We start from the raw sequence: 18440 nt of genomic DNA on the forward strand, positions 1-18440 counted from the left end.
TCATGGCCCAACTTGAATATTCACCTTTATATAACAATATACAACTTTATACACCTACTGGAGACAATGTATACACCTTTTATAAAAGTGTATAATAATGTATAAGACTAGTATACAATATTATATAAACTTTTACAAGAGGTGTTTATACATGAGGGGGTTTATACATAATGTATAAAGGGTGTTTATACACACTTCTACACCGTATAAAAGTGTATAATAGTGTATACAAGTGTATAATAGTGTATATGAGGTGTTTAAACACTTACCGGAACCCTAGATCTGGCGACGACGCAACCACCATCGACGGGAGATCTGGTGTAGAACGGTGTAGATCTGATGGTAGATGAAGAACACAAACTTCTCCGGTGGAGATCCGGCGCCGTACAGCGAAGAGGACGCCGGCGACGACCTCTAGAATCTTCTATTCACCTTCACTTTCCGGCCATATTCTACCTCCGCCGTTTTCTATTACTTACCGATTACTCAGGTGATTTGTTCCTTGCTGGAGTTACGGCATTGATCGGCGTTCTCCGATCAGTCTAAGGGTTCTTCGGCGGCTAACATAAGTAAAATATAAAAAAGGGGCTAAACCGGGTAAATATTTTACCCTAACTAACATAGAGTGTAAAATTCCCTTATTTGAATTTATTCGCTGAATTTTGAATATACAATTATACATATTGCATACAAAATTTATACATATATGTTTTCTGGTGTATGAAATTTGTACATAAAAATTACTGATTAGGATGGAATTTTTGAGTAAAAGTTGGAGAAAATTAGGGAACAATATCTCTTAATTTTGAATGGGGAGAGAAAAGTGGATGAAATAAAAAAACAAAAGTTGGAGAAAATCAAGGAACAATATCTCTTAATTTTGAATAGAGAGAGAAAAGTGAATAAAATAAGGAAAGCAAATTATTTAATGTGTTTTATTTGTTTTTTCTTAATTTATCTGATTCGTATAGATTTTGTAACAAATCTATTGATATATTTTGTAAACCGAAAAGTATCGTCGTGTTCTGTAAACATACCTTCTTACTATGTAGATATATGTTTTTTGCCCAAAAATTAAACACCAGTCCATTTGAAGGGTAAACCGTGCAATTACTTCCATTTGAAGGACAAAAATTAAAGATCAGCCCATTTGAAGGACAAACCCTGCAATTTCTTCTTGTTTATAGGAATCTTTTCTTCAGTTTTGCTTTCTTAAACATGACGATAAGAGCAGAGCTAGCTCACATGATTATTCCTACTCTTTTTTCTATCCTTTCTTTTTTTTTTTTCCAACGAAAGCTGTTAATTTGTCCATGTTTGAGCCAACTGTGACAACTACTTCACTTATTAATTTAGTAGTTCAACGATCGTATAAGAATAAGATAAAAGGTCGTTAGTTAGAATGATTAATACTTGTCAACTACCAGTATTAAGTGAGTCAGATTTGAAAGTAACATCGCTCAAACCATTTTTTCTAAGAAGTACTGTTAATTTTAAGTGTGTATATGATGACCTTATTTCAAAATAGAAAGTTTACATTTTACAAGTACTATTTACCGGTTTTGTGGGGTAAAGACCTTAATGAACAGACGAATCAAACCGAACAATCGACTTTTATTGGTTTGATTTGATTTATAAATTTATAAAACCGACATAGTTGATTTGGTTTGAAAAATGAAAAGCTTGAACCAAACCAACCTATGTACACCCCTAGCTATCATTGATAGGGTAAACTAATCTATCTTTTCTTCGTACTTTATCCCTACCAAGCAAAATACCAATATGGATACAATTGAAACCTGCACTGCATATGTAATTCATCATTTCATGCCGATTTATTCTCTCTTTTTCACCTTTCTAATCCTCAATCAAACTATTTTTCCTATTTTTTGTGCTAGGTAGTAATATCATACTTAGTTAATTTAAATATCCTTTAATTTCAATTTGCACGATTGGTTAAAACTAGATAAAACTCTTAAATTGCAAGCTCAGAGAGTCTCACGTTGTTGACCCAACTACTCTGCGGATGATTCCACGGGCGGTGAATATATAACAAGGACTTCATATTTTAATTGCAAAAACTTTCTTAGTACAACTTTGCCTAACATTATTGACAATGCCCATCCAATCTCAGTTATTCATGTTCACATTGCCAAAGCATATGAAAGTCTCTGTATTGACTGATTCTTTATTATCAAATATTGACAGTCAACTATCAAATTTTTCATTTGGATCTCAAAGTAATGACTCAAATTAATTGATAGTCAATTATTCAGATTGTCGGTTCATAACTGAAAGTAGTGGAACTGAGATCTTGACAACTATATAAGTGTCAATATGTTAGCGTAATGTATCAACAACCAAAAACAAAAAGTAGCATAGCTTGAGACAGATCAAATTATAAGTCTCATTCTTGGAAGGCAACACATATAATGGCGGACGCTCTGGTATCTCTACTCCTGAAAACTATTCCACAGCTGCTCCTCGAACAAGCAACCATACTTTCTGAGGTAGCGGGCCAAGTCAAGTCCATGGTTTCATGGCTACAACTCATGAAAATATTCCTCGAGGAGACTGCGAAGAAAAGGAACGATGGCATTGTTCAAGCGTTGGTGGAACAAATCCGAGAAGCTGCTGAAGAGGCGGAGGACGCCATTGACACATACCTGGTCAAGCGCTTAAGGCAGCAGCAGCAGAACTTCATCGGAAAGATTGTTCATGGTCCTGACCATGTAGCAACCATCAACAAAGTTGTGTCTAAGATTGAGAGCATCAAGAGGCAGATTGATGACATCTATCGGAACAAAGAGCAACTAGGCATTAACTTGGCTGAAAATGTCGATGATTCTCAGTCAATAGCCGAGCTGAGAAGACGCAGAATTGAAGTAGAAGAGGTGGACGTGGTGGGGTTCAACAACTACGCGTGGCAACTAGTCGATCACTTGCTTGATGAAAGGAAGCTTGATGTTATTTCCATCATCGGCATGGCTGGTTTGGGAAAGACTACTCTTGCATTAAAGGTCTTCAAAGACCCCCAATTGAGAGATCACTTCTCCTGTTGTGCGTGGCATCATGTTTCTCGAGAATATAACATCAGAAATCTTGTACTTGATCTTCTGGTACAGGTGACAGATATCACGCCAACAGATCAGGAATTGGAGGACCAAAAGTTGAAAGAAAAATTAAGGCAATCCCTCGGAGGGCGAAGATATTTCATCGTACTAGATGACATATGGAGGGTTAAAGATTGGGAGAATTTAAGGGCATGTTTTCCAGACGACAGAAATGGAAGCAAGATTCTATTGACTAGCCGCAACATCGACATCGCTACATATGCAAGCTCTACAGCGCCGTTTCGTCTTCCATCCATGGAAGAAGCAGAAAGTTGGCAACTCTTCTCCAAGAGGGTTTTCCGAGGTGAAACATTCCCAGAGGATATGGTGGAGCTAGGAAGGAGAATGTGCAAAGATTGCAACGGCTTACCACTGGCGATTTTGACACTAGCAGGTGTCCTCTTAACGAAGAAGACGTTGCGTTCGTGGTCCAATATAGTTGAACACGTAAATTGGCACCTCATCAAGGATCCCACCAGATGCTCGGACATCCTATCCCTAAGTTACGATGACCTACCACCTCACTTAAAATCATGTTTTCTCTACTTTGGTGTTTACCCAGAGGGCTTTAATATCCCTGCCAAGCAGATAATGCAACTGTGGATAGCTGAGGGCTTTGTACAAAATGAGAACAATAGGAAGATGGAAGATATGGCGGAGGATTACTTGGAAGAACTCATTGCTCGAAGTCTAGTCCAACTGGTCAGTAGAGGGAGTGATGGCAGGGTCAAAACTTGTCAAATCCATGATCTTCTACGAGATCTTTGCATCGTTGAGGGCACGCAAGGAAGGTTCTTTGAAGTCTATAAAACCATTGCTACGAAATTACCAAATAAGCCACGAAGAATTTCTATCCATAGTGACACCCACTACATTGCTCCAAGTGTTAGAAAATTTTGTTGCACCCGGTCCTTCCTGTGCTATGATTCTAATTGCAAACTAGGAAGATCTCGTTGGAAGAAACTTCACAAAAGTTTCAAGTTGATCAAGGTGTTGGACCTCGGGTATAGTAATGTTCGTTGTATGCCAGCCAAGCTGATAAACCCACTTGTCTATCTGAGGTATCTAAGGTTAAGTGTTCCCACAGAGTATGCCTCTCCTCCTTCTCTGTCTAACCTTCAGCATCTACAAACACTTTATATGAAAGGAAGGTTTTGGAGAACAATCCCAGATGGATTTTGGAAGATGACAGAACTACGACATTTTTATGTGTCAGGTCTCCCCATAACTGGTCTTCCTCCTTGTCCAAGTCTTATGAATCTACAGACACTCACTTTGGTACGTGCTGGTGACAACCTTAAGCATCTTATTTGTACCGGTAAATTCCCCATGTTGACAATGTTAGGACTAGAGGGAGAAAAAGGTAGAAGCTGGAAGAAGTTTCTTGAGAAACTTTACCATTTGAAACATCTTCAATCATTGAAGATTCATTGTGGTAAATTTGAACTCCCAGACAATTTGTCCAATTCCTTCCCTTCGAAGCTCACCAAGATAAATCTCAAGGATGTCTCAATAGAAGGAGGAGAATTGAGAAAGCTCAAGAAACTTGCAAATCTTAAGGTGATCAAGATAGAAGGACTTTACTATCGAGTACCATCATAAAGAAGATAAAAGCCAGTTCATGTGTTCATGTGTAGTCATGTCAAGCAACAAATTCTAGAGTTTCCAGTTTCTAATTTCATTCTGTAATTTATTCCACTTTGTACTACACATTTCAATAAGCTTCAATAAATCTGAACTGCCAAAGTGAGGGGAAAAAAAAAGACATTTTGCTCTTCCATTTGTTTCTTGATTCAAATTAGGTTGCTGAACCAAGTTTACGCACTGCAGGCATTAACTTATTTAACCAACAGCAGCAACGTGACTTTATATTATGAAGCATAGATAATTGAATGACTTTCTTACCTTTATGTTATAAAATGTGACCGAAACCATGCAGGAAAGGCAGGGAGAGGAGTCCTCCCTTCCACAATCACGATTCAAGTGTCTGGATGGAAGAGATGAAGCAACTACATCATTTGTCAACACTTTCTTGAAGTGATCCAAGTGAAAAAACTCAATGCAAACAAAGACCTCAAGAAACATAACATTACATTAAAATAAAAATAAAAAATACTAGGAAAGAAGTCTAATTTACACCAATCGTGATGTTACTAAATGGGAATGAGCAGCTTCTCACAATTTGTTAAATAGGTGATGTTTAAAAATATGAAATTTTCTTAAATTACTCGTTGATGCTAAATAAAATTTTGACAGGGACGAACTAACAGTCCCAAAAAAGAAGCTTGTCAGGTTTAACAAAGTTTGCCTAAACTTGAAAAACTAGGCAGGAAAAACAAACGCCTTCCCAATATGAATGTATCACCCCTAGAACACAAACACAAAATTGGTGAAGATTACGACTTCTACCCTAGACCGTCATTCTTTGATGTGATCAATTTGAGACATATTGCTACTTTGATCAAACCAAACTCAAGCTTCAACAACAACATACCCAGTGTAATCTCACAGGTCGGGTCTGGAGAGGTAGAGTGTACGCAGACCTTATACCTACCTCATGGAGATAGAGAAGCTGTTTTACGAAAGACCATGTGCTCACGTGACCCAAACTCAAGCTACGAGGAAGCAAAATCTAGAAGCTGAATTGAAAACCATATCTTTCAGGATATTTATCAAACACCTATTGCTCAAACAGTTTATCTTAAGGAGTTAACAATACAAAAATCTGCGTGCAGAAAGAATTGGACTGAGACAAACTCAAGCTGAAGTGAGAGCCATCTAAATCATTTTAACTTCCAACAAATTCTCTAGATACAACCCACAGTACAATATTTCATTTATACATGAAAAGAAGAAAGAAAAGCAGGAAGGCGGAAAAGCTGACATACAACACCAACAACAGAGAAATTGTAAACTATCTAATGGAGACGAAGAAGATGAAATACACAGAAAAGAAGGAAAAGAAAACAGAGGAACAAACAAGAGAAAATACTAGCGGAAAGATAATGTTAACGTCATGTATAAACAAATAAAGCAAGAAGGGGGCCGAACTGAAGAAAACTCTTACCGAAGAAGGTGGAAAGGCCAAATACAAGTGATGAGGTAACAATTAGGAACTAGAGTATAATAAAATGTTTAGCCTGTTTGGATTGATAGGCTTTAGTCGTGGGCATGGTACCGTGTTGTCAGTATGGTAATTTCGGTTTTCAATTATTAAAAATACTATACTATTATCATCCCAAATTAATTCGATATGATTTGGTATTTTTAACTTTAATTTCGGTATTTTCGGTACGGTAAATCAGTAACCATAATTTGTTTGACTTCGACCTACATAGACTTATATAATAGATAATTACGACTTCGGCTATTCAAGAAACGTCTCAATTATATTGTATCAATACCTTACACATATAAATATATTCAAAAGAAGCACAATTAATCCCCTTTGTAAATCAATTACACAAAAGGGCATTTCAATTAACATAGATTAATCAAAATTCCAACGTTTAAACAATTAATTTTGTACTAATACTTGTTTATATATTTGTTAGTATTAAAATACTAATATATATGACTTGTATATGTAACTATATACTTCGGTATGGTATTCAGTATTTCGGTATATTATTTACAAATACCGAATACCGAACGTTTTAAAAATGCACACCAAATACCATAGTACCAAAATCCCGATATAAAAAATTTCGATTTCAGTATGGTAATCGGTATATACCATACCATGCCCACCCCTAAGCTTAAGTGCTTAAATTAATTTTATAAATAAGCAGATAAAAGAGCTAAAATAATAAGCAGTTAATGTGTTTGTGGTAAAAAAGGGGCTGATAAGTTATTCTTTTGTTATAATGACTAAAATACAATTATTGCAAGAAAATACAAATTTAAAAATATGTGCATAATAAAAAGGAAGAACAACGGATATAGAATGAAGAGAAAGTTAGAAGTTGTCTTGGGTGCAATCGCCAAAAGGCGCGTGACAATTTAGTTTGCCCATAAAATTTCGTCCACATAGCAGCCGACTTATTAATTTCAATGTATTCTATGACAAATATCTGAGAGACTTACTGAAGTTAGATCCTACTTCAGTGCAGGGGTAGCAAAGATTGGTCCATGCAACCCACGATGCTTACTCCCTGTATTTGGTCTTGACCAAAAGAACCTTGTTGTTACTTTTAAATGACCTCAATAGTACCCATACGAGGGTTTGTAGCAACAAGAAGATGGATTGGTAAGGCTAGTAGCATATGTCTAATCAAAATAGCTCTTCCTCTTGTGGATAGGAATTTTGTGTGCCATCCTTTAATTCCATTAATGATCTTGTTGACAGTATCGAAATAGTGAGAAATCTTCTTCTTGCCTGAGATGAGAGGGTACACCAAGGTACTTGAGGGGAAGTATTGATGATTCATATCTGTTATAGCCTTGAGCCTGTTAATTGTAACAGCGTTAGTGTTATTAGCAACTACAAAACAACTCTTTATCTTTATTGATGAGTTGGCCAGTTACTTCTTCATAAGTAGCAAGAGTTTTTAAGATTGTTAGCGGAAACGTAAAAGAAACAACACAAGATTTAACATGTTTCGGATCAAAATGATCCTACGTCTACCAGAGAATAGTTGTCTTTATGTTGTTAACAAAGAAAGGACAGATTTCCCAATTATACCTAAGAGAATTGTTCTCTCAACTCTCTACTCACTACAATGTATTGTATGATTTTTTTGGGATGATGAACAAAGAAGAATTGCCTCTTCTTTTTTATAGGCAAACAATGACTTGGGCTACAAGTGTGCTACATGGGCATTTCAATTATCCTCCACATCTTAGCATCCTTTGGCTTCAAGCAATGCATCATCTAGCTCGAAGTATCCTTTGGCTCAAAGTAATTGAGCATTCTTTGGCTCTAAGTAATAGAAAGTCATCCAACTAAAATTGGCACATGAGTTTTCTATCACGTAACAAAAACCAACTCTTTCAATCTCCACCTTGGTTTGCGTTCCGAGCATGCGTATGAACAACTTTGGCCCAAACTTCTAATCTTACTGGGCAACCCCGTTGTAAGAAACAAGAAGAATCAAACCATTGTTGAACATACCACCGCCACCTAACAATTGTTCCGCAGTTGCATCAGTTGATGCGTACTCCCGCCAAGTCCTTGTAGTGTGCAAACTTAGCCAGTGGGACTATCTTGGTCAATATGTCTGTAGTGTTATAGTTTGTGATAACTTTCACGACCTTGATAGTGCCCTCTTTAACAACATCTTGAATAAAATGGAATCTGACATCAATGTGTTTAGTACGTTCATGAAATCTCTGATTTCTAATCAGGTGAATAGCACTCTGACTATCCCATCTTAGAGTTGATTCATGCTGAACCAAACTCAATTCCGCCACCAAACCTTTCAACCAGATAGCTTCTTTCACTGCCTCCGCTACTTCCATGTATTCTACTTCTGCTGTAGACAAAGCAACAATCAACTGCAGAATCGACTTCCAACTAACGGCACTACCAACAAGAGTAAAGATGTATCCAGTTGTGGACCTCTTTCTGTCAAGATCCCCTGCATAGTCAGAATCCACATAACCGAGAATTGAAATACCTTCATCACCTTTTCAAAAGGTCAGACCAATATCAGAAGCTCCCTTGAGATATCTCAATATATATCCATTTGACAGCTTCCCAATGCTTCTTTCCTGGGTTGGACATGTATCTGCTTACCACACTTACAGATTGAGCAATATCAGGACGTGTACATATCATAGCATACATAATGCTTGACATATACTCCACCTCATCCTAAGACTGAGGCAATATGTAACTCTAAAAGCTTAAAATGAGAAGCTAACGGTGTACTTACAGGTTTGCACGTATGCATACTTTCGATGTACCTCTTCTGAGAAAGATGTACAACACTGTTTTCTCTTGAAATCTCCATACCAAGGATTTTCTTTGCAGCTCCCAAATCACTCATGTCAAATTCCTTACTCAACAGTATCTTCAAAGCATTTATCTCTGTAATGCTGTTAGCAGTAATAAGCATATCATCAACATACAATAGTAAATAAAGCATTGAGTTACCAGACATCTTCTTGTGATACACGCAGCTATCAAATGCACTCCTTGAGAATTTATGTGTAGTCATAAATGCATCAAACCTCTTGTACCACTTTCTAGGGGATTGCTTCAAACCATACAAAGACTTCTTCAGTTGGCATACATGATCTTATTTTCCCTCAGCCAGAAAACATTTAGGCTGATCTATATAGATTGTCTCATTTAGATCACCACGTAAAAAAGCAGTTTTGACATCAAGTTATTGTAGCTCCAAGTCAAATTATGCAACCAATGCTAGTAGCATACGAATTGAGCTATGTTTCACGACTGGAGAGAAAATCTCATTGTAGTCAATTCATTCCTTTTTACTGAAACCCTTTGCAACCAATCTCGCCTTGAACCTAGCATCTTCCACTTCAAGAATTCCCTCTTTCTTTCTGTAGACCCATTTGCATCCAAGTGTCCTCTTCCCCTTTTGCCTTTTCACTAAGACCCATGTATGATTCTTGTGAAGAGGCTCCATCTCTTCATGGCTAACCACCATTGTGCAGCATCCTTGTAAGAAGTTGCTTCAATATACGATGAGGGCTTCGGATCCTTAATCTCTTCTTTTGCAACTACGAATGCATATGCAATCAGGTTTGCTTGATCTATAAGGCGTTCCGGTCTTCGTATCTGCCTCTTCTCCCTTCCCTTCGTAATTATGTATGGTTCATTGACAGCAAGTTCTTCAAGATCTATATCTTTTGACTCATCTTTCACCTGAGTCTCTTGATCCTTTTTTCCTGATATGGAAACTTTACGGGGATCAAGTATAGAAGATTCATCAAAGGTGACATCTCTACTAACTAAAGACAAACACCAAAGTTTGTACCCTTTTACTCCATCCACATTCCCTACGAATATGGCCTTTTTATCCCTTGGTTCAAGCTTTCCTTCGTTAACATGATAATAAGCTGGACACCCAAATACTCGTAAGTATGAATAGTTGAGGGTTCACCTGACCATACCTCATTCAAAGTCTTAAAGTCAATCGCCGATGCTGTAGATCGATTGACAATATGACCAGTAGTGTGAACTGTTTCAGCCCAAAATACTTTGAACATTTTGGCTTGTAGGAGCATATAACGAGCCTTTTCAAGAAGATTTATGTTCATCCTCTCTCAAGCACTCTATTCTGTGGGGTGTGCACACAGACGGTCCCTATGTCTTGAGATCCCATGAACCTTGTAGAAATCATTAAACTCTTCGCTGCAAAACTCCAAGCCACTGTCGATGCGAAGATATTTGATTTTTCGCTCCATTTGATTCTCAACCAAAATCTTCCGCTCTTTAAATGCTTCAAAAGCATCACTTTTTTCCTTCAAAAAACACACCCTAACCTTTCGTGAGAAATCATCAATAAAAGTGAGAAGATACCTCTTTTTGCCCTTTGACGGAAGTTTAGAAGGACCTTATAAATCTGAATGGATGTAGTCTAGCACCCCTCCTGTCTTATGCTTGCCAGTGCTAAAGTTGACATTCTTCTGCTTCCCTAAAACGCAAAGGCTCACAAAATTCAAGTGTGCTGATCTTCTCACCTTTCAAAAGGTTACGGTTGCTCAACATATCTAGTCCACGTGCGCTCATATGACCCCAATCTCATGTGCCATAATCTTGCCTTGTCATCATTAAATAACTGCACTGTAGATTCATTTATGGAGACAACAATGGTGCTTCCTTCCAATGTGCAAAAGCCATCCTCCAGCTTGCCTTTTAGGATGACTAAAGAACCATTAGTCACCTTCATAGTTCCTGCTTCGCTCATGTACTTGTAGCCTTGTTCATCTAGAGTACCCAGAGAGATCAAATTCTTCTTCATATCAGAAACATGACGAACTTCTGTAATAGTCCTCACAGCTCCATCATGGCAGCGAACCCGAACTAAGCCAATGCCAACTATTGCACAAGTTACATTATTGCCCATTACTACGGTTCCTCCACTTTTCTCATAGTTGCTAAACCATTCTCTTCGAAACGTCATATGCAGAGTACAAGCAGAGTCTAACACCTATTTGTTTCTATAAGTTTCATTATTGCTTGATGTTGTAAGTATATAATCATTATCATAATCATGCACATGTTCAACTGTGGATGCAGTCGCCTTTTTCTTGGACTTCGACGTTGGGCAATCTCGTTCAAAGTGCCCCTTCTTGGCGCAACCCCAACAATCTGCATTCTTCTTGTTCACAAGAGACTTTGATCTATGCTTTACTTTGCTCCTTCGCTATTGGCTAGTCCGACCTCTCACAAGGAGCCCACTTGTCTGATCATCTCTGTCTCCTTCAAAATGCCTCCTCACATCACTAGAGTTAAGTGATTTCCGCACTTGCTCAAGGTTGATAGGCTCCTTGTTGTACATCATTGAATTCTCAATATCGTGATATCCTGAAGTCATTGAAAATAGCAAAGCACATGCAAGCGTCTCCTTGTCCTTTTTAATTCTTGCAATATGTAAGTCCATGACAAGTTTATTGAACGCATCTAAATGATCTTCTAATGAAGTACCTGACCCTATCTTAAATGTGTGAAGACGCCGTTATAACAATATCCTTGTTGTCACCGATCGGTCCTGGTAAAGCGTCAAGCTTGTCCCATAACTTCGTCGTCTCTACTTGCGTACTCGTACGCACTTCACAAAGCATGTTAGGTCGCAGTTGATGTCGGATTACACCAATGACGCATCCTCCAATCTTCTCCTCGTCGAAAGTCGACACCATCGGATACTTTCGTTAATAGCATGGATTGAACCTTTCCTCCGGCATGAACGCCGTCATCTGGATCTTCCAGATATTGAAGTTGTTGCGTCCAAAGGAATCTATCGATTTCAAACTTCATGGAACTTATTTTTGCTTGTTCTTCCTCCTTCGATCGTCAAAGAGCCCTAGCGCTCTGATACCAATTATTAGCTGAAACGTAAAAGAAAGAACACAATTTAACATGGTTCGGATCAAAATGATCCTATGTCCACCAGAGAACAGTTGTCTTTATATTATTAACAAAGGAATGGGACATTTCCCAATTACACCTAAGAGAATTGTTCTATCAACTCTCTACTCACTACAATGTATTATATGATTTTTTTGGGATGATGAACAAAGAAGAATTGCCTCTTCTTTTATAGGCAAACAATGACTTGGGCTCTAAGTGTGATATATGGGCATTTCAATTACCCTCCACATCTTAGCATCCTTTAGCTCCAAGCAATGCATCTTTTGGCTCCAAGTATTCTTTGGCTCAAAGTAATTGAGCATTATTTGGCTCCAAGTAATAGAAAGTCATCTAACTAAAATTGGCAAATGAGTTTTCTATCACATAACAAAAACCAACTCTTTCAAAGATCATATCCAAAGTCCTCTTACCACCATTGCAGAATAGAATTGTATCATCTGCAAAAGAAAGGTGTTTGATTCTTGGACCATTAATGCTCATATAAAATCCTTGGTACCCTCTTCTTTCGTGGAGATTGTTCAGCATTTTCCATTTCGCATTTGCAACTTCGGCTTTTAGAATATAATATCAATAATGTGTTGAGTACGTAAAGAAAGTATTGAATCACCTTTCTACCTGAATAAATCAATTGACTGTCTAAAATAGAAAAAAGATAGTAGTAGAAATAGAAGCTGTGGCATCTCAGTTTGCTAATTCATTGCTGTTACACCTCGGATTTTCACACGTTAAAGTCGCATCATGAATTAGTCGACGTAAGTTCAAAAAGAAATTATGTTGAGGATAAAAGGGATTTATTTTATTAATAAAAATGGTTACAAGAATCTATAAATAATATTAGTAAGTGGCGGAAGATTTGGAGGGTGAATGAATCAAAAAAAGCATGAGTTTCATCAAAAGTCGGCAAGTTGGGGATACGATAACTTGTACTTTTGGGTGAGATTAGGAGTGCTCCACATGCTAAGAAAGTAATGATATAAAGTATTTGAATATTATAATGGTCTCTTGTTAAGTTTGGAAGTCAAACGAGTTGTAATACGAAAGTTGACAAAGAGCATCGCAAGTTAAGTTTGTAAATTTCACTGAAATTTGGGTCAGATGTCTCGGAGCTTTTATCTCAATCTACTTGGAGTTACGGGGTGATCCACCTACCAAATCGAAGGTCTACAAGTCTACTTTCCAGCACATTTTACCGTTCATCAATACGACATCGGAGTAGAAAGATATTCGCGTTTTCGTCCAAGGACGCAAACTGCTGCGTGAACAGTGAACATAGTCGGTGCCTTTATTTTGCCCCTATATATATACATACCTTGGACGAAATTTCCTTCATTTTCTTCACCATAAAAGGACCAGCAAACCCTAAGCAATATTCTCAAACCTTCTCCCATCAATCACAAACACTCCTAAAAGCAAATCAAACAACTTCAACATGGAGAAAACCATGGCAATTATGGAATTGTGATTTGTTCGCTAATTTGCTTTTCGGATAAGAACTTCACCTTGAAGTAACTTGGAGTTTGAAGTGATTTTGATCATCTAAGGTATATTTTAACTTCCTTTTGATCTCTTTGAACTTCTACAAGTAATTAAACCTAGAAATTTGGTGAAAACCCCATAGAATAAGCTTTGACAATTCTTGTGAACTCTTATGGACTTGGCTTGATAGTTGGGCTGTTTTATGTGGTTTTAACGTGTTGTTTGGAGCTGTGTTGATATGGATTGGATTGTATTGATGAGGAGGAGTAGAAAAGTAGAATTTGGTAGCGTTTTACTAGGACATTACGCTACAAAAGGCCTATAAATTCACGCCCGCACGAGTTGCTCGATTTAATGTCTAACTGAAGATTTCTATAAGCTATGACCTTGGTTTTGATCTTGAATAGTCCGTATTATGTAGGAAATCGTTCATAAGGCGCTCGAGGACTCGGGAAACATATATAACTCCATTGACGAGGTATGTAGGGCTTTCTATTCTCTTTGTGGCATGACTAGATTTCAAATGACCTTTCATTGAAAAATTTGTTCCGTTAACTTGGATCGATCGCGTTCCATGATAATTGAGCTGACACATACTTCATCTATGACTTGTACCAAATTATGGTCCACATCTCCTTTTAGCCATCGATTAAAAGACTTTCCGTTCAACTTGTGTTGATTATGTCCCCAAAATGGTTAAGCTTACCCTTTTCTCATGAATAGCTTGTATTGAAGTACCTTTCACATTTCGTATCCCTCTTGTTTATCGAATGAAGAATGATATTAGTTATGGTACTCTTCACATCAAAGTTGAGTTAATTGTACTTCCTTTAATTAAGTTAATCCTTATCTTCTTGTCTATTGCTCTAAGGTGACTAACCTCTCGTTGGCACACTCTTTTTGATAAAGTTTTGTCGATCATATTTCATAAGAGACTGTGGCTCCATGAATAATTCATAACAAGATGTTTCCTTGTACTTTTACTTCTTTGGCCTAATGATCAAATAATGATAAACGTAGCGACAATAATGATAGTCGGAGGATAACGACGATAGGTCACCCCAACTCTTTCCATGATATTTCTTCTGAGGTCAGTCTTTCATTGCACTTATATATATATGTATTTATTTTCATTACCGAGCCGCTTATAATTAAGTCGTAGGGTAGGCACTTATATGTGCACCTAGACATGTTTCTTTCTTTACCGAGCAGTGTTGTGGCGACGGATGTATTTCTTTCTTTACCGAGTCGTGTTGTAGGCGGCGGAGGCACGTAATTGCGTACCCAGCGATCGGTTGGGCGAGAGATGATGTTATGATGATGAGCTCACCCTGTGAGGGATTTATTATTGTTATATGATATGATATATGCCTCCACGATGAGGAATGATTTTACGAATGCATGCGTTTACATTTATGTCATGATTATGGTCGCCCTCAGTGGCCTCGTACAGAGTTTCAGGTTGTCTCTACATCTTTTCCCATGTTATTTGTATCTCTTATGCTTATGTTACGTTTATGCTTACTGCCTCACATACTCGGTACATCTTTCGTACTGACGCATTTTGTGCGCTGTGATCATACCCACAGGTATGGTAGACGGATTGTTGTACATTTCTCAATAGGATACCAAAGTTAGGCGGGATGTTCGCACTCCATTCTCTCCGGAGTTGTTGGTCGAGTTATTAAATAGGATGCGTGCATATATATATAGAGAGTATGGCTATGGGTACGTCGGGGCCAACTTGTCCCGGCACCGATGCATATTAGTGCTCTTAGAGGCTTACGGACTATCGGTCGAGTGTACGGGTATTGTGTTTGGCCTTGCGGCCTTCGAGTAGTTGTCTTTCTTGGTTGTGGCCTTGTCGGCCCTAGTTATGCATATATGTGTTGTTGGGCCTTTTCTGCTTGCAGGTTGTTATGATATACTTCTTACAATTGTTAATAAGCGGCCTTGTCGGTCTATGATTCACGTTACAGAGTTCAGATATCACAGTTGATTCGCTCGGCCTTTCAGGTGCCGGGGGCCGGCCACACCCCCCAAGGTTGGGGTGTGACAATTGCTATCTTCAAGGAAAAAATTTAACTTGATTTGTCCAAATCACTAGAAAGGAAGCATGTCAAGACTTCTGTCATTTCCCATCACTTTCTGAAGACTCAAAAAAATAAGAAGATTACAAGTTCTAGGATGGAAGGTAACGACAAGACATTATGAGATTTTTATACAACCAATATAATGATATCCACATACATTCTGTAGATCCAAGAAGAGAATTTGCTTCCTAACAAGAATTGACAAGCAATAGTTCATCCTGACTACATTAAACAACTTGACCAATAAAGGGAATTTCAAATTTTGGTGCCTTGAAAAAGTTCCTCAGCACAACAGTCGCGATGGGTGCCACAAATGGCATAACTACAGAGACAACAATGAAGAGAGTGGATAAGCGGGGTGCTATCGCCATCATAGAAGTATTATAAGTGAACACAAGGGATGTAATCGAAACTTGCAGCTCAAGTCTCATAGGAAATCCGATTGTGAGGAAATTTATCATGTGAAGAGATGTAAAGAAGCCAACTGAGTTGCAAATCAAGAATATGCGGTATGATTTTGGATTATGATATCCCATAATTGATTCCCCTGCAACATGGTGTGTGCCAGTACCCGAGTTGTCGTCTTGCCAAACACCACCAGGAGGACTAAGCACAGCCTGATAAGTTGCTGTTGCAATGAGTACTGCTAACACAAGCAAGGTATTCCTCACACTGCCCGGAGAATCTTTAATGGTATCATACTTAAAATAGTCAAGCAATTGTTTAGCTGGTGATCTTGATCTGTTTTGTTCATTAACATGAATAGCTGATTCTTGTGCTGTAGTTTGTGATTCTTTAGCCCTCATTGCTCCAGCCTCCCTAAGCATCTCTTCGATTTCCCTCTCACCAGCTTCACTTTGAAATAACCCTAAAACATCCAGGGGCATTAAACCCCCCTTGTTCGAAGAATTCACCTCCACCACGCTCCTAAGAATAACTTGCTCACGAAGCAGCAACTTAACTACCTAGTTAACCAAAAAAAATTAGCAATTTTGGATAAGATAACAAGACAAGTATCCCCTCCGTTTTAGTCTTTCTTTCTTTTTTAGTATGTTCCAAAAAGAATGTCACTTTCTGTATTTAGTAACTCTTTATCCCCAACATCCTACATGGCATAATTTAAGACCACGGGATTCAAAGGGTAATTTGGTACATCACACATCTTTAGTTTAAGACCACAAGTTCTTTATTTTCTTAAACTCAACATCAAGTCAAACTAAAACAAACAAAGTGAAAGTAACAGAGAAAAACCAACCTCGTATTGTCTTCTTGAGACAGCAACATGCAATATCGTGTTCCCCTGGTCATCCTTTTTGTTAAAGACATCCTCCTTTTTCAAATTCTTGATGTGTTCCACCAAAACTCTGAAGGCCTCGAACTGGTAATTCATTGCTGCAAGGTGAAGTGCTGTCTCATTTCGAGCTGTAAAATCCGTAATGCAATCAGGAGAAGCTGTAATAAGTTCTGTAATTACTCGAACTCTTCCCTTAATAGCTGCATAATGTAAAGGAACCCTTTGTTCTCTACCTTTGATCTTGCAAAGATTATGGTCTAAATTTAACAGCAACTTTATGATATCCATGTTCCCATTAGCTGATGCAATATGAAGTGGACTTAGACCATCTTGGTTCAGTTCACCAGAAAATTCTCTCTTAAGTTTAATCAACTCTTTTGCAAAATCAACATGTCCTAAAATACAAGCAATATGAAGGGGATTTTCTCCACCAGCTAATGAAGCAGTGTCCAGCAAAAGGGGGTAATCTTTCAAAAGATTGTGCAAGTATTCTGTATTCCCTGTTCTTGCAGCTTGAAATAATAACCTTTGATCCATTCTTTTGAACCATCCAATAAGAAAAATGCTTTACAGAAAGTTTTAGCTTTCTTTTGAGCTTATATATTCTGTTAAAATGATCTCTTATTTTGCTTAATGGATTAATTAATTTGGTTGGGTTTGACTTGTTTAGGATGAGAGCTATCTTCTTGAATTAATAATTGGCAATCTCAGGTCTATTGAACTAGTAAGATAATGTTAATTATCAATAAGTCGCTCACATTTGGAGATTTCTGCATTTATTAATCGTGTGCTTTAGATCTGTAAGCAATTCAAAGTCAATGAAATGTAAATAATTGCGCTGCTAATCAGCAAATTTGTTGAATAGATTAGTTTAATTCAGTTCACTTTGACTTTTTAACTTTTAAGAGGTTTCTTCTTGAATTAAGAATAGTTAATCTTGAACAGATAATGCCCCATTCTACGTTTTTGCCTTCCCCAGAATTTTGAATTCAGCATAGTGTTGCCACTGGATACATACTTACTCTTTTTCTTGTTCATACAGCTATCTTCTTATTCTATTTTGAATTCAGATTATGAATTTTAAAGTTTACGTTTAACCACACTCTAGGTTTTTACTTTTGTTACAATAACTCCATCTCTATCCTACTTTTTTTTTGTAATATTGTAAGTTTATTAACTTCAACCTAGATTAAATAAGGATTAACATAGTCTTTGGTGCCCAAGCCAGTTTGCGCACGCATCCACTATTCCACTGGGTACCTGTATAGGTATTGAGTAACTTTGTTCACAAAAACTTTTTTGGACTCTGTTAGAGATGGGAAGAAATCACCTTGCCTTTTTTGGACTCTGTTGAGTTTTTTGGTCTCCCATTATTTTGCTTTACTTCATTGACCACTACG

General features: G+C 37.6%; 1 protein-coding gene and 1 long non-coding RNA gene across 3 annotated transcripts; one reads left to right on the forward strand and one right to left on the reverse strand.

The window, feature by feature from the left end:
• The first annotated feature begins 13187 nt into the window (after nt 1-13187).
• On the forward strand, nt 13188-15296 carry LOC132062678 (uncharacterized). Of its 2 annotated transcripts, XR_009416227.1 has the most exons (3): nt 13201-13718; nt 14075-14131; nt 15243-15296. It is a non-coding gene; the product is annotated as an uncharacterized LOC132062678 (long non-coding RNA). The 2 variants fall into 2 exon arrangements; XR_009416226.1 differs by lacking the exon at nt 15243-15296 and having other exon boundaries at nt 13188-13718; nt 14075-14512.
• Nucleotides 15297-15768: 472 nt separating this feature from the next.
• On the reverse strand, nt 15769-18003 carry LOC132062679 (ankyrin repeat-containing protein BDA1-like). The gene is made up of 2 exons (XM_059455211.1): nt 17002-18003; nt 15769-16711 (listed from the first exon to the last, which is right to left on the reverse strand). The coding sequence occupies exons 1-2, from the start codon at nt 17575-17577 to the stop codon at nt 15974-15976; spliced, it is 1314 nt and encodes a 437-aa protein (XP_059311194.1). The 5' UTR covers nt 17578-18003; the 3' UTR covers nt 15769-15973.
• Between the last annotated feature and the right edge of the window lie 437 nt (nt 18004-18440).

Source organism: Lycium ferocissimum, chromosome 7 (assembly GCF_029784015.1).
Source record: "Lycium ferocissimum isolate CSIRO_LF1 chromosome 7, AGI_CSIRO_Lferr_CH_V1, whole genome shotgun sequence".
NCBI lineage: Eukaryota > Viridiplantae > Streptophyta > Magnoliopsida > Solanales > Solanaceae > Lycium > Lycium ferocissimum.

Excerpts from the sequence above, each read along its gene's own strand:
- LOC132062679 (XM_059455211.1), bottom strand. The coding sequence starts at position 17,577 with ATGGATCAAAGGTTATTATTTCAAGCTGCAAGAACAGGGAATACAGAA. Across the intron at positions 16,712-17,001 it reads TCTCAAGAAGACAATACGAG|GTAGTTAAGTTGCTGCTTCG; the intron begins GTTGGTTTTTCT and ends TTGGTTAACTAG.